Consider the following 13,440-nt stretch of genomic DNA (forward strand, 5'->3'; position numbering starts at 1 on the left):
GTTGATGAACTACATTTTCTAAGGAGTCTCCCAATGAATCTCAACCTAGCACCCGCCTTACCAACAATTAATTTTATATGATCATTCCACTTCAGATCGTTCCGTACACATACTCCCAGATACTTTACAGAAGTAACTGCTACCAGTGTTTGTTCCGCTATCATATAATCATACAATAAAGGATCCTTCTTTCTATGTATTCGCAATACATTACATTTGTCTATGTTAAGTGTCAGTTTCCACTCCCTGCACCAAATGCTTATCCGCTGCAGATCTTCCTGCATTTCGCTGCAATTTTCTAATGCTGCATCTTCTCTGTATACTACAGCATCATCTGCGGAAAGCCGCATGGAAATTCCGACACTATCTACTAGGTCATTTATATATATTGTGAAAAGAAATGGTCCCATAACACTCCCCTGTGGCACACCAGATGTTACTTTAAAGTCTGTAGACGTCTCTCCATTGAGAACAACATGCTGTGTTCTGTTTGCTAAAAACTCTTCAATCCAGCCACACAGCTGGTCTGATATTCCGTAGGCTCTTGCTTTGTTTATCAGGCGACAGTGCGGAACTGTATCGAACGCCTTTCGGAAGTCAAGAAAAATGGCATCTACCTGGGAGCCGGCATGTAATATTTTCTGGGTCTCATGAACAAACAAAGCGAGTTGGGTCTCACACGATCGCTGTTTCCGGAATCCATGTTGATTCCTACAGAGTAGATTCTGGGTTTCCAGGAATGACATTATACGCGGTTCTAAAATTCCACAACAGATCGACGTCAGAGACATAGGCCTATAGTTTTGCGCATCTGCTCGACGACCCTTCTTGAAAACTGGGACAACCTCTGCTCTTTTCCAATTATTTGGAACCTTCCGTTTATCTAGAGACTTGCGATACACGGCTGTTAGAAGGGGGACAAGTTCTTTCGCGTACTCTGCGTAGAATCGAATTGGTATCCCGTCAGGTCCAGTGGACCTTCCTCTGTTGATTGACTTCAGTTGCATGATGCAGGAAGTCCGTGACCTACTGATGTGCCTTCAGTCACTACTAGCCGTGACCTAAAACCATACCCGATAGCTCTCCACATCATGAGACCAAGAATAACATAGCTGTGTCTCTCCGAAACATTGGAAGGATGGGTCCTCTCCCCAGGTTGCGACCATACTCGCCGACGATGGTTATCCAGATTATTGCAGAACGGCGATTCATCAGTGAACCTACCGTGACGCTATTTATCAACAGTCCATGCTTCTCAATCACGGCGCCACTCCATACACAACCGTTTGTGTTGTGCTGACAGCAGCCTACACATGGGACTGAAATTCCCTATTCTGGATTATGTTAGTATCCAACTAAAGGGACGGGAAGACACAGAATGTTACTTGTGAAGTGAGTACGACGTGCTGGTGGTGGTCAGACGTCTTCGACCGGTGCCTTAATGGCCACAATCACATCCGAATGTTTCACAAATTTGAAAATTGCATGATCGACCACCCGGCCAAATGGAGACTCGCAATCATCACCTCTGGTGATGATGTTGTTTCACACTAGCACGCGGCCCCTCCACGTCCTTAATAGTGATCAGTCAACATATGAAGCTGTTCAAGGCGTTAGTGAGGAAAATTATACTGTATAGCTGCAGTGTTTGGAGTCATCAAGTAGTCACGACAACAGACATTGAACGAATTCAGAGATTCGCTGCTAGGGTCGTAACAGTTCGGTATAGCCCATACAAATTGTAACTGGAAAAGGCATCCTTGCAACAAAGACGAGTTCGCTCTCGCGAAAGCCTAGTGAATAAATTTAGAGAACCTATATATGAAGAAAAACTATGCGACCATTATGCTGTCACCATCGCGTAAGGATTATGAGAATAAGCCAACGAACATCTGGACATATACAAGGACAAACAAACATTTTCCCTTTGTTCAATACTAGAGCTGGACAACACAGAAAATCACGACCTGTGGTAAAGAATACCCTCTGCCATGCACTGCACATTGGCTTGCGGCAAAATGCTGAAATAACGAACTAACAATACTGTGGTGTCACCGCCAGACACCACACTTGCTAGGTGGTAGCCTTTAAATCGGCCGCGGTCCGTTAGTGTACGTCGGAGCCGCGTGTCACCACTATCAGTGATTGCAGACCGAGCGCCGCCACACGGCAGGTCTAGAGAGACTTCCTAGGACTCGCCCCAGTTGTACAACCGACTTTGCTAGCGATGGTTCCCTGACAAAATACGCTCTCATTTGCCGAGACGATAGTTAGCATAGCCTTCAGCTACGTCATTTGCTACGAACTAGCAAGGCGCCATTATCAGTTGCTATTGATATTGTAAAGAATGTACAGACAAGAGCGACGTTCAACATTAATGGATTAAAGTTAAGTATTACCACCATCTGCGTCCGTTTTTCTGGGTTCTGATTTCCTTGTCCTGTTCCAGACCTCACGCCAGCCTGCGTGAGCTTAAACGCATGCCTTTCGGCTTCCTCTATTCATACGGGTTGGCTCTCCTGCCAGCCCACAACAAATACCTCCCTGCGAGAGAGGAGGATTCCGTATAAAGCATTTTACGTGAAAGTTTCTCTGCGCAGAGATTCTTAATTCAAATTATATGAATGTGTGTTACATTCGGACATGTCCAAAAGGACAGATACCACGCATTCCTACAATTTGATTGGCCTAGCTGGGTAATGGATCCACCTTCTTCAGTGCGGATGCACAGATACGTCCGACATCCTTTGGGAATCTCAGTGAGCGAATATGGAGGCGGAACCGCGCGACCGCTGCGGTCGCAGGTTCGAATCCAGCCTCGGGCATGGATGTGTGTGATGTCCTTAGGTTATTTAGGTTTACGTAGTTCTAAGTTCAAGGGGACTGATGACCTCAGATGTTAAGTCCCATAGTGCTCAGAGCCATTCTGAATATAGGGGAAATTGACAGGCACTGCGGATAAGTGGCGCTAGATGGGGATGTGGATCGGCCGTGAGTCCGCATAGTTGCGATAACGCTGCGTCCCGGACGGCGCAGTGGTAAACGCACGTGCCTAGCAAGAAGGAGATTCCGCGTTCCAATCACGGCCCGGTATCCATTTTCACTCGTGGCCGCTGATTCCGCGTAATGTCCCACTGCAGCTCACAGCAGTGCTCACTCCCCTCCCTTTCATTTCCTTTCTTCCTCTCTCCACCTCCAGTTCACATATAATTCTTAATTCAAGTCTTAACTGATAATCATCCTTCCACACGATAAAACTTACCGTTAAAATCGATAGTGTGGGTACGATGTACACTCTGCTTTCCACTGTACGGTGGCTTCCAGAGTACATAAATGTAGGTGTAGCTGTAGTAGATACACATCGGAAGAATTTGTACGGTGTATGGCATTTGAGCTTTCATCGTTAAACCATTTGTGTACGGAGCCAGAAGAAAATAACAGTTTGCTCCGAAAAATCAAAGGGCGTGAAAGGAAAGCAGTAGTTGGAAGGGAGCAAGAAAAGAATAGTAACTTATCTCGATGTTATTCAATGCGTAAATTGAGCAAGAAGTAAAGGAAACAAAGGAGAAGTTCGGAAAGTGTATTAGAGTTCAAGGAGAAAAAAGTAAAACTTTGATGGTTGCGACATCATCGTAATTCCATCAAAGATGGCAAAGAACTTGAAAAATCACATGAACGAAAGGGACAGTGTGCTGAAAAGAGGTAGTATTAGAAATATAAACAAAAGTAAAAGAAGGGTGATAGAATGTAGCCGAATTAAATCATGTGATGCTGAGGGAATGAGAGTTTTAACAGTGGAATTTTTCATGAAGGACTGTCGTTGGCGAAGTCTTGGAATAATTATTGAAGTTGCGATGTGTAAGCGCCTTTAGCAGAGAAAGCACTGTGTGAAAGTAGGAGGTCAGGAAACGGGTGTTTAGCAACGCGAGCTATTCTCGGCGAGGATTCTCATCTCTGTTCCTCCTATACAAGGCTAACGGCAAAGGGAAGGCTATAAGAGCGAACCTCGATTGTTCGCTTCCGTCGGAAACTGACTCGATGGTGCAGTATACCAATAGGTTTTATGGGACTTCAGAGCAAACGATCCTGACTTCAGAAGATGTAGGAGACTTCCAGTCCACTGGTTTACTCATAAAGTATAGATAAAAACTAATAATAAATGTACACAAAATAGGTAACAAAAAAATTTCTAATAGAGATGCACCAATACAACTGTATTACCCAAAGCTTGTTGTTTGTTTCAGGTAACACCTGTCACCCTGCTGCCTCAACCCACACAGTTTTTTGTCGGTTGGAAGTTAAACAGCGCACCGATGGAAACGAAAGCTGCAATATAATCTCGTACCCTGAATCATCGCAGCTACACAATATCCAAACAGGCAATATAAACAACTGGAGTGTTTTTGCTGTACTGGTTAACTGGGGGGTTGAAAAAAGGAAAGATGTCGTAATACACCGTCCCTTCGTTCTTTCTTTCTTTTCTTTTTTTTTTTTTACCTGTGGATCTTACAGCCATTGCCTGGCTTTTTAAGATTTATTACGATTTTACACGGCATTGTTACATTTATTTAAAACTTGTTATATGAAGAGTGAAAATGGAAAATGTTCTGAGTGCCAAATCTCACATTTGTCAGGAAAATAAAAAACAGTATTTCTCAATTTATACATAACTGATTTCCATCCAAAAATCGAGAATGTATTCTGATAGCACAGAATAGTGCTACTCACCGCACCACCGCAAAAAATAGTGAGACAAATTGGAAAATAAATACTTTATTAAGCACATTCTACGTGTACCAACAGGAAACTGCCTTTTCTAATTACCAAGAAGAAAGTTTTTACAAGTTGACATTTTGGAGACAGTGGCTGTGTACGAAACACACGTTGATCCTTACAAAGAAGAAAACAGCAACCAGTCACTGTTAACAGTGCTGTTTACAAACTGACTTTTCGCTTCTGTCTCGGGTACTTCGGCCGACGTTCGTCTGATGATTTTTCTGACGTTTCGCGAGCACGAGTGACTGTAATTGTCAAAGTTTAGCCCTCCACTGCTGGTGGTGAACTGCTTAATCACACAAATTTCGCCGTCACCGGTTTCGAACCGACAGATTCGTCTTCAGACGACTGTTCACGTTTATATTTGTTGTTTTTTACATTACTTGTTAGCTTTTTTTTTCAACAACTAACGTTAACAACATAACAAATGTTACATATATGGCCGGCAGGAGTGGCCGTGCGGTTCTGGGCGCTACAGTCTGGAACCGAGCGACCGCTACGGTTGCAGGTTCGAATCCTGCCTCGGGCATGGATGTGTGTGATGTCTTTAGGTCGCATAGTGCTCAGAGTCATTTGCGCCATTTTGTTATATGTATGAACCCGTTGGTTCGAAACCAGTAATGGCGCTATTAGTGTAAATAAAGTTGCTGCCTCCTATTTTCTTCTTTGCAAGAATCAACGTGTATTAGAGCTCACGTCGTCTACCAACGCATGTGTGAAAGACTTTCTCCATGGTTTGACACCTGGACCAAGTCTAGGGACATTCAACAGAGTACCGAAAACACAATAGCACGTAAAATGCGTTTTATACGAAAATGGCGCTTCGGACCTTTTCCATTTTCACTTTTCATGCCTTTATGATGAAAGAAGTTTGTCAAATTAGTGAGAAATGTTTTATTTCATCTGGTTAATTATTGCAATAATTCCGTTTGCTGGTTTACATACAGCCGGCATGCTAAGAGAATGTGATTCTGTATCTCTTATTATTACTCTACAACCGTAACAGAAATGAATGTTTCACACTTCTATTCGATGGTTATGACTGAAGAATGATTAATGATTGAATCTCACGCGAATTAAGGAACATACTATTTTTATTCGCTTAACTGTAAGGAATCGGGGCTTCCAAGGAATGTTCGGTGGCTGTCGTTGGTAATATTTCGCTGAGCTCTACTGCGATCTATAGGGGTTTCGTAATCAATGGAACACGTATGTCCCACTAAAGTAATACGCAGTTTTGAGCGTTGGGACCTCTACATATCATATCCGTCTACTTTTGCGATATAGCGCGGTGCTTTCGGAACTTAGAGAAAAATACTACGGACCACGGGATGGATACGTAGAAGGCTGTGAGCGATCAAACGAAACGGCGTGTGTTTAGAGGCACAGTGCGTCTGTTTCGCGCAAATCACATCAAATCACCTTCTTCTCCATTCAAAGAATATCTAAAGTACCTATCTGTATTTTTTATATTTCAGAGACATTGTTTCCAAACATTACAGCACATCTGAGTAATTCGGCTGATTTGTACATAACTTGTATGTAGTGGGACGTATATGCCCCAGAAAACTTCATAAAATGTGGAAAACATTTGTGTGGTATGTCGAAGCCATCTTCAAATGTTATGTTGTCAACTTGTCTTCGATATTTCGTGTTTTCCATTGTCATCCGAATAAATGTGTCTTTGTACTGATTTGTTATATTTTTCCCATAACTGCCATCTTAAAAAAACATTTCAAAATAAAAAAATTCTCTGAAAATTCTAGGTTCACATGAAAACGTGGATCTAGTTATGCGAACATCCGACAAAACTTTTTGGAAATAATTGTACAGGTCGCACGGTCAGTGTGACACTTACTATGTATTTCTCATTTTTGTATTTTCTTGTAATGTTCAAATACAGTTCATTGTGGCCTGCATGCAGCGCTTCATTAGAGGTTGTTTGTTGCCGTGAACCTAGTTCCAGCTGTCTAGGAAGTTTCTTTCCTAACTTATTTGTGGACTTTACTTCCGTAATGATTAAGTTACATTTCGAGACTCACCCCAAGTCTCTGCCATAACTAGATGGCGTCTTGCAGACCAACCTGGACCCGCACAACTGTAACCGTATAAGTATAAATTCCACTTTCTCCATAAAACCTACATGATACGATCTAACGCCCCAAAAAATGCCCATTCTTTGGCTAACCAAACCAGGCTAATTCTGCACCTGAACATACCAGATTCATCGCATTTTGTCGCACAGTATCGAAACAGGCGGCAAACTGGGTTTTCTCTGACGCAATTCATCAACAGATAAATGTTGCCTTGAATATTGTAATATGAAATGACTTGACACGTACTGTGAATACGTACTAGCACGAGGAAATATGTATGAGAAATTGTTTACACGAAAAGACGAGACCATATTGGGTAGGCAGCGGGCAGCTGGGTTTAAGAGATAAGGTACCACACCATGAATAAGCTCAATTCTTAAACAGGATATCTGCACAATTAATTTTACTAGCCGAGTAATCTACAGAAATGGCAAATTTTATCAATATGGAATTTCCTGAGAAACAAATCATAAGATTTAATAAACTCAGTTCATTTGTTATAGCATATTAGTTAAATTCATTAAATAACTTTCACTTCAGATCATTACAGATATATACTTCTCAAATAATTAAAAGCACAGGCATTGACATAAAAAGCCCACTGGAGCATTGGAATAGTAATAAAATTAGTCAGGAAAACAAATGGTGGTGAAGTATAACACTCAGAGAGAGAGCATTTAAATCGTTAAAACAACAATTTAAATAAGTAGAAATATTTTGCTATAAAAAGATAAGCTCTGATTACGTATAAAAGCAGAATATAAAAAAGGTCCTTGTTATTAAATGCTGCTCAAACTATGTTCTGCTTTGGCACTCCCTAAATTATCACAATAACAAGAAAAATCAATAGTTATAAAAGACCACACTGGAAGGAAAGAAAAAGAAAATTAAACATTAAACACGGTACTCAACAGCTAGCAGCTGATCCAGACAAGATCTGGCTATCATCAATCACACAAACGATAAAACAATAAACACACAAGGAAGGTAAATGTTCAGTGCCAATTTACGGGTGAGATCCGAAGTGATGATAGCAACAAGTTCTCACAGAATAATTTTCTGCCGTGACCGTCCTGGACTAACGGATTCATAGTCTGCGATGTCGTGCACAAAACTTAATCCACTCAGTCCAGTTTCCTTTTCAAGGCGCTGCACCAAAGTAACAGTCGGGCCTGGACAGAAGGAACGTACCGAAATCAGACACGTGCCAAGAAGAATTTACTCATTCGGCCACAACAAAGAATAATGTGGCAATGTACAACGCATAGCCTATCACCAATGGTAGTGTTACAACTAGAGTTGCGCTCTACCGAAACTATGGTTCAGCAGTTTTTGTACACAACATAAATGACGTAATACATGGGTGGATTACCGGTACTATTGCTAGAATTGGTAGGGAAAGAAACATAAATGATCGTTTAAGAGAGAAAATGGGAACTGGCGACTTCTCTTTGCCTTTTGTTTTATTTATTTCTTCATTTATTTTGCACGTAATTAGAACCGCACATCATTCAGTGTTAGTCCATTGTATTTTTATATCCTTAAGAACATAAACTGCATTTTATATATATTAAAATTAGTTCATCGCATAACTTTTCGCTTTTATGTAACAAAGCAATTACTTTTGATGGAAGTACGGTTCACATACACAAACATTGTGTTGTTGTTGTTGTGGTCTTCAGTCCTGAGACTGGTTTGATGCAGCTCTCCATGCTAATCTATCCTGTGCAAGCTCCTTCATCTTCCAGTACCTACTGTAACCTACATCCTTCTGAATCTGCTTAGTGTATTCATCTCTTGGTCTCCCTCTACGATTTTTACCCTCCACGCTGCCCTCCAAGGCTAAATTTGTGATCCCTTGATGTCTCAGGACATGTCAGACCAACCAATCCCTTCTTCTAGTCAAGTTGTGCCACAAACTTCTCTTCTCCCCAATCCTATTCAATACCTCCTCATTAGTTATGTGGTCTACCCACCTAATCTTCAACATTCTGCTGTAGCACCACATTTCGAAAGCTTCTATTCTCTTCTTGTCCAAACTATTTATTGTCCATGTTTCACTTCCATACATGGCTATACTCCATACAAATACTTTCAGAAACGACTTCTTGACACTTAAATCTATACTCGATGTTAACAAATCTCTCTTCTTCAGAAACGCTTTCCTTGCCATTGCCAGTCTACAGTTTATATCCTCTCTACTTCGACCATCATCAGTTATTTTGCTCCCCAAATAGCAAAACTCCTTTACTACTTTAAGTGTCTCATTTCCTAATCTAATTCCCTCAGCATCACCCGACTTAAATCGACTACATTTCATTATCCTCGTTTTGCTTTTGTTGATGTTCATCTTATACCCTCCTTTCAAGACACTGTCCATTCCGTTCAACTGCTCTTCCAAGTCCTTTGCTGTCTCTGACAGAATTACAATGTCATCGGCAGTCCTCAAAGTTTTTATTTCTTCTTCATGGATTTTAATACCTATTCTAAATTTTTCTTTTGTTTCCTTTACTTCTTGCTCAATATAAAGATTGAATAACATCGGGGAGAGGCTACAACCCTGTCTTACTCCCTTCCCAACCACTGCTTCCCTTTCATGCCCCTCGACTCTTATAATTGCTATCTGGTTTCTGTACAAATTGTAAATAGCCTTTCGCTCCCGGTATTTTACCACTGCCACCTTTAGAATTTGAAAGAGAATATTCCAGTCAACATTGTCAAAAGCTTTCTCTAAGTCTACAAATGCTAGAAACGTAGGTTTGCCTTTCCTTAATCTTTCTTCCAAGATAAGTCGTAAGGTCAGTATTGCCTCACGTGTTCCAACATTTCTACGGAATCCAAACTGATCTTCCCCGAGGTCGGCTTCTACCAGTTTTTCCATTCGTCTGTAAATAATTTGTGTTAGTATTTTGCAGCTGTGACTTATTAAACTGATAGTTCGGTAATTTTCACATCTGTCAACACCTGCTTTCTTTGGGATTGGAATTATTATATTCTTCTTGAAGTCTGAGGGTATTTCGCCTGTCTCGTACATCTTGTTCACCAGATGGTAGAGTTTTGTCAGGACTGGCTCTCCCAAGGCCGTCAGTAGTTCCAATGGAATGTTGTCTACTCCAGGGGCCTTGTTTCGACTCAGGTCTTTCAGTGCTCTGTCAAACTCTTCACGCAGTATCGTATCTTCCATTTCATCTTCATCTACATCCTCTTCTATTTCCAGAATATTGTACATCGCCCTTGTATAGATCCTCTATATGCTCCTTCCACCTTTCTGCTTTCCCTTCTTTGCTTAGAACTGGGTTTCCATCTGAGCTCTTGATATTCATACAAGTGGCTCTCTTTTCTCCAAAGGTCTCTTTAATTTTCCTGGAGGCTGTATCTATCTTACCCCTAGTGAGATAAGCCTCCACATCCTTACATTTGTCCTCTAGCCATGCCTGCTTAGCCATTTTGCACTTCCTGTCGATCTCATTTTTGAGACGTTTGTATTCGTTTTTGCCTGCTTCATTTACTGCATTTTTATATTTTCTCCTTTCATCAATTAAATTCAATATTTCTTCTGTTACCCAAGCATTTCTACTAGCCCTCGTCTTTTTACCTACTTGATCCTCTGCTGCCTTCACTACTTCGTCCCTCAGAGCTACCCATTCTTCTTCTACTGTATTTCTTTCCCCCATTCCTGTCAATTGTTCCCTTATGCTCTCCCTGAAACTCTCTACAACCTCTGGTTTAGTCAGTTTATCCAGGTCCCATCTCCTCAAATTAGCACGTTTTTGTAGTTTCTTCAGTTTCAATCTACAGTTCATAACCAATAGATTGTGGTCAGAGTCCACATCTGCCCCTGGAAATGTCCTACAATTTAAAACCTGGTTCCTAAATCTCTGTCTTACCATTATATAATCTATCTGATACCTTTTAGTATCTCCAGGATTCTTCCATGTATACAACCTTCTTTTATGATTCTTGAACCAAGTGTTAGCTATGATTAAGTTATGCTCTGTGCAAAATTCTAACAGACGGCTACCTCTTTCATTTCTTAGCCCCAATCCATATTCACCTACTGTGTTTCCTTCTCTCCCTTTTCCTACTGACGAATTCCAGTCACCCATGACTATTAAATTTTCGTCTCCGTTCACTACCTGAATAATTTCTTTTATTTCAGCATACATTTCTTCAATTTCTTCGTCATCTGCAGAGCTAGTTGGCATATAAACTTGTACTACTGTAGTTGGCATGGGCTTCGTGTCTTTCTTGGCCAATATAATACGTTCATTATGCTGTTTGATGTAGCTTACCCGCACTCCTATTTTTTTATTCATTATTAAACTTATTCCTGCATTACCCCTATTTGATTTTGTATTTATAACCCTGTAGTCACCTGACCAAAAGTCTTGTTCCTCCTGGCACCGAACCTCACTAATTCCCACTATATCTAACTTTAACCTATCCATTTCCGTTTTTAAATTTTCTAACCAACCTGCCCGATTAACGGATCTGACATTCCACGCTCCGATCCGTAGAACGCCAGTTTTCTTTCTCCTGATAATGACGTCCTCTTGAGTAGTCCCCGCCCGGAGATCCGAATGGGGGACTATTTTACCTCCGGAATATTTTACCCAAGAGACGCCATCATCATTTAACCATACAGTAAAGCTGCATGCCCTCGGGAAAAATTACGGCTGTAGTTTCCCCTTGCTTTCAGCCGTTCGCAGTACCACAACAGCAAGGCCGTTTTGGTTAATGTTACAAGGCCAGATCAGTGAATCATCCAGACTGCTGCCCCTGCAACTACTGAAAAGCTGCTGCCCCTCTTCAGGAACCACACGTTTGTCTGGCCTCTCAACAGATACCCCTCCGTTGTGGTTGCACCTACGGCACGGCTATCTGCATCGTTGAGGCACGCAAGCCTCCCCACCAACAGCAAGGTCCATGGTTCATGGGAGGAAAAAAAAGCATATAATTATTATTGTTATTTTGTACTCGACAGAACGTTCTTCATCACAGAGAAAGGCAAGAGTTTCGTATTGCTATTGATAAATGCGAAAGTTGTTTGTCAATAATAAAAAATGTTTCATATAATTTACACGAAGTACTGAAGCGATGTTTGGTCAGTATTTGGTTTTATTTTACTTTATTTTTTTTTTTTTGTCAAGGAAGTGGCGTTTTCCAGCGCTGTTTGATAAATTTGTATTGTTTTCTTTATCTTTTCTACAATACCCCTCTGTTACACGTAACAAATCAACACTCTTCGAATGAAATCGGAATTAAACATTGACAGTTTCAGTTTTGCTATGAATACTGTTTATTCTTAGATAACGGACAGGAGGGTAACTATTTTGGTGGTTCTTTATGTATTGGTTTTTATATATTATGAAAAGTTTAAGTTAATGTTATTGTGCCTGCTTCACAACCGGAAAATTATTTACGTCAGTGATTCAGTTGTCGTGCTTCTCGCAGTTAGTTTCTCCAACACCGGGTTTTTATACTAAAAGACGCCACTTCTTACATCAACCCCTGCCCTGGCGTACGGGACTACAAGCCCCACCGCCACACCTTCACCTGCCCATGTTAGGCAAAATTCTTCTGCCTGACTCATGTAGTACTATCACCGTCAGAGGGTGGTACGGGACTACACCACATCTCCAAAGTGAATTGCAGTGACGGAGTCACTGCCCTGTGGAAATTTACTGCCTCACCAACACAGTTGGACCGCAATAGACCGGCGATGCTGTATTGTAACATATCACCCCGGACTACAAGTCCATTTAAAAAAAAAAAAAATTCTTACATGTTCCTATGTAACATCTAGAATATGTATGGTATCTCTGCATCTCAGGAATATAAACTTCTTTCGTTGATATCGATTTGATGAATTATTTTTACTTTTGTGCAAATGCAAGGCTAAGAAGATTCCTGCGATTTCGTCAAGCGAGGATCTAATAAATTTACTGAACTCAGTTTACTCATATATAATCCAATATTGGAAATATTGATTACTTTTATTGTTGCAAAGGAAGAACCGCCCATCAAGAGAAATCTCCAACATTTACATTTTTTTACTTGTCAAAATTATCGAATATTAAGATATTTGTTACGTCTCTGGGCCGTATCATTTAGAACAATGGCGCTGACCTCTGCACCAATGTTACCCTATAAAATTTGCACAAAGAAATTAATTTTACCGCTTCGTGGTGCATACAAAAACTGACAACACTTTTAAGTAATATTTGATTATATTTAGGTTAAATATTGCATGAAACACACGTTTTCGTGCCTCGTCACAAAATAGCTACCAGCCGAGTGGTCCTAGGCGCTTGAGCCCGGAACCGCGCTGCTGCTACGGTCGCAGGTTCGAATCCTGTCTCGGGCATGGGTGTGTGTGCTGTCCTTAGGTTAGTTAGGTTTAAGTAGTCTAAGTCTAGAGGACTGATAACCTCAGATGCCAAGTCCCATAGTGCTTAGAGCCATTTTTTTAACAAAGTAACTTCTTACATTACGAAGAAACAAAAGAGAAGAGAGAGATCTTTTTGCAAAATAAACAGATATGCAGTTACATTCGCAGATCATATTA

General features: G+C 40.9%; 2 protein-coding genes across 2 annotated transcripts in view; one reads left to right on the forward strand and one right to left on the reverse strand.

Moving 5' to 3' along the window:
- LOC124790056 overlaps window positions 1-4,487 on the forward strand; it is a 49,280-nt gene extending 44,793 nt beyond the window's left edge. The window contains exon 3 of the mRNA XM_047257618.1: window positions 4,245-4,487. Coding sequence (XP_047113574.1) covers window positions 4,245-4,337 — 93 coding nt within the window. The 3' untranslated portion in view covers window positions 4,338-4,487. The remainder of the gene's footprint in view (window positions 1-4,244) is intronic.
- The window catches only part of LOC124790057 (UPF0489 protein C5orf22 homolog), a 484,274-nt gene that overhangs the window by 207,367 nt on the left and 263,467 nt on the right, over window positions 1-13,440 (reverse strand). The window lies entirely within an intron of this gene.

The sequence above is a fragment of the Schistocerca piceifrons genome, chromosome 3 (genome assembly GCF_021461385.2).
Source record: "Schistocerca piceifrons isolate TAMUIC-IGC-003096 chromosome 3, iqSchPice1.1, whole genome shotgun sequence".
Classification (NCBI taxonomy): Eukaryota; Metazoa; Arthropoda; class Insecta; order Orthoptera; family Acrididae; genus Schistocerca; species Schistocerca piceifrons.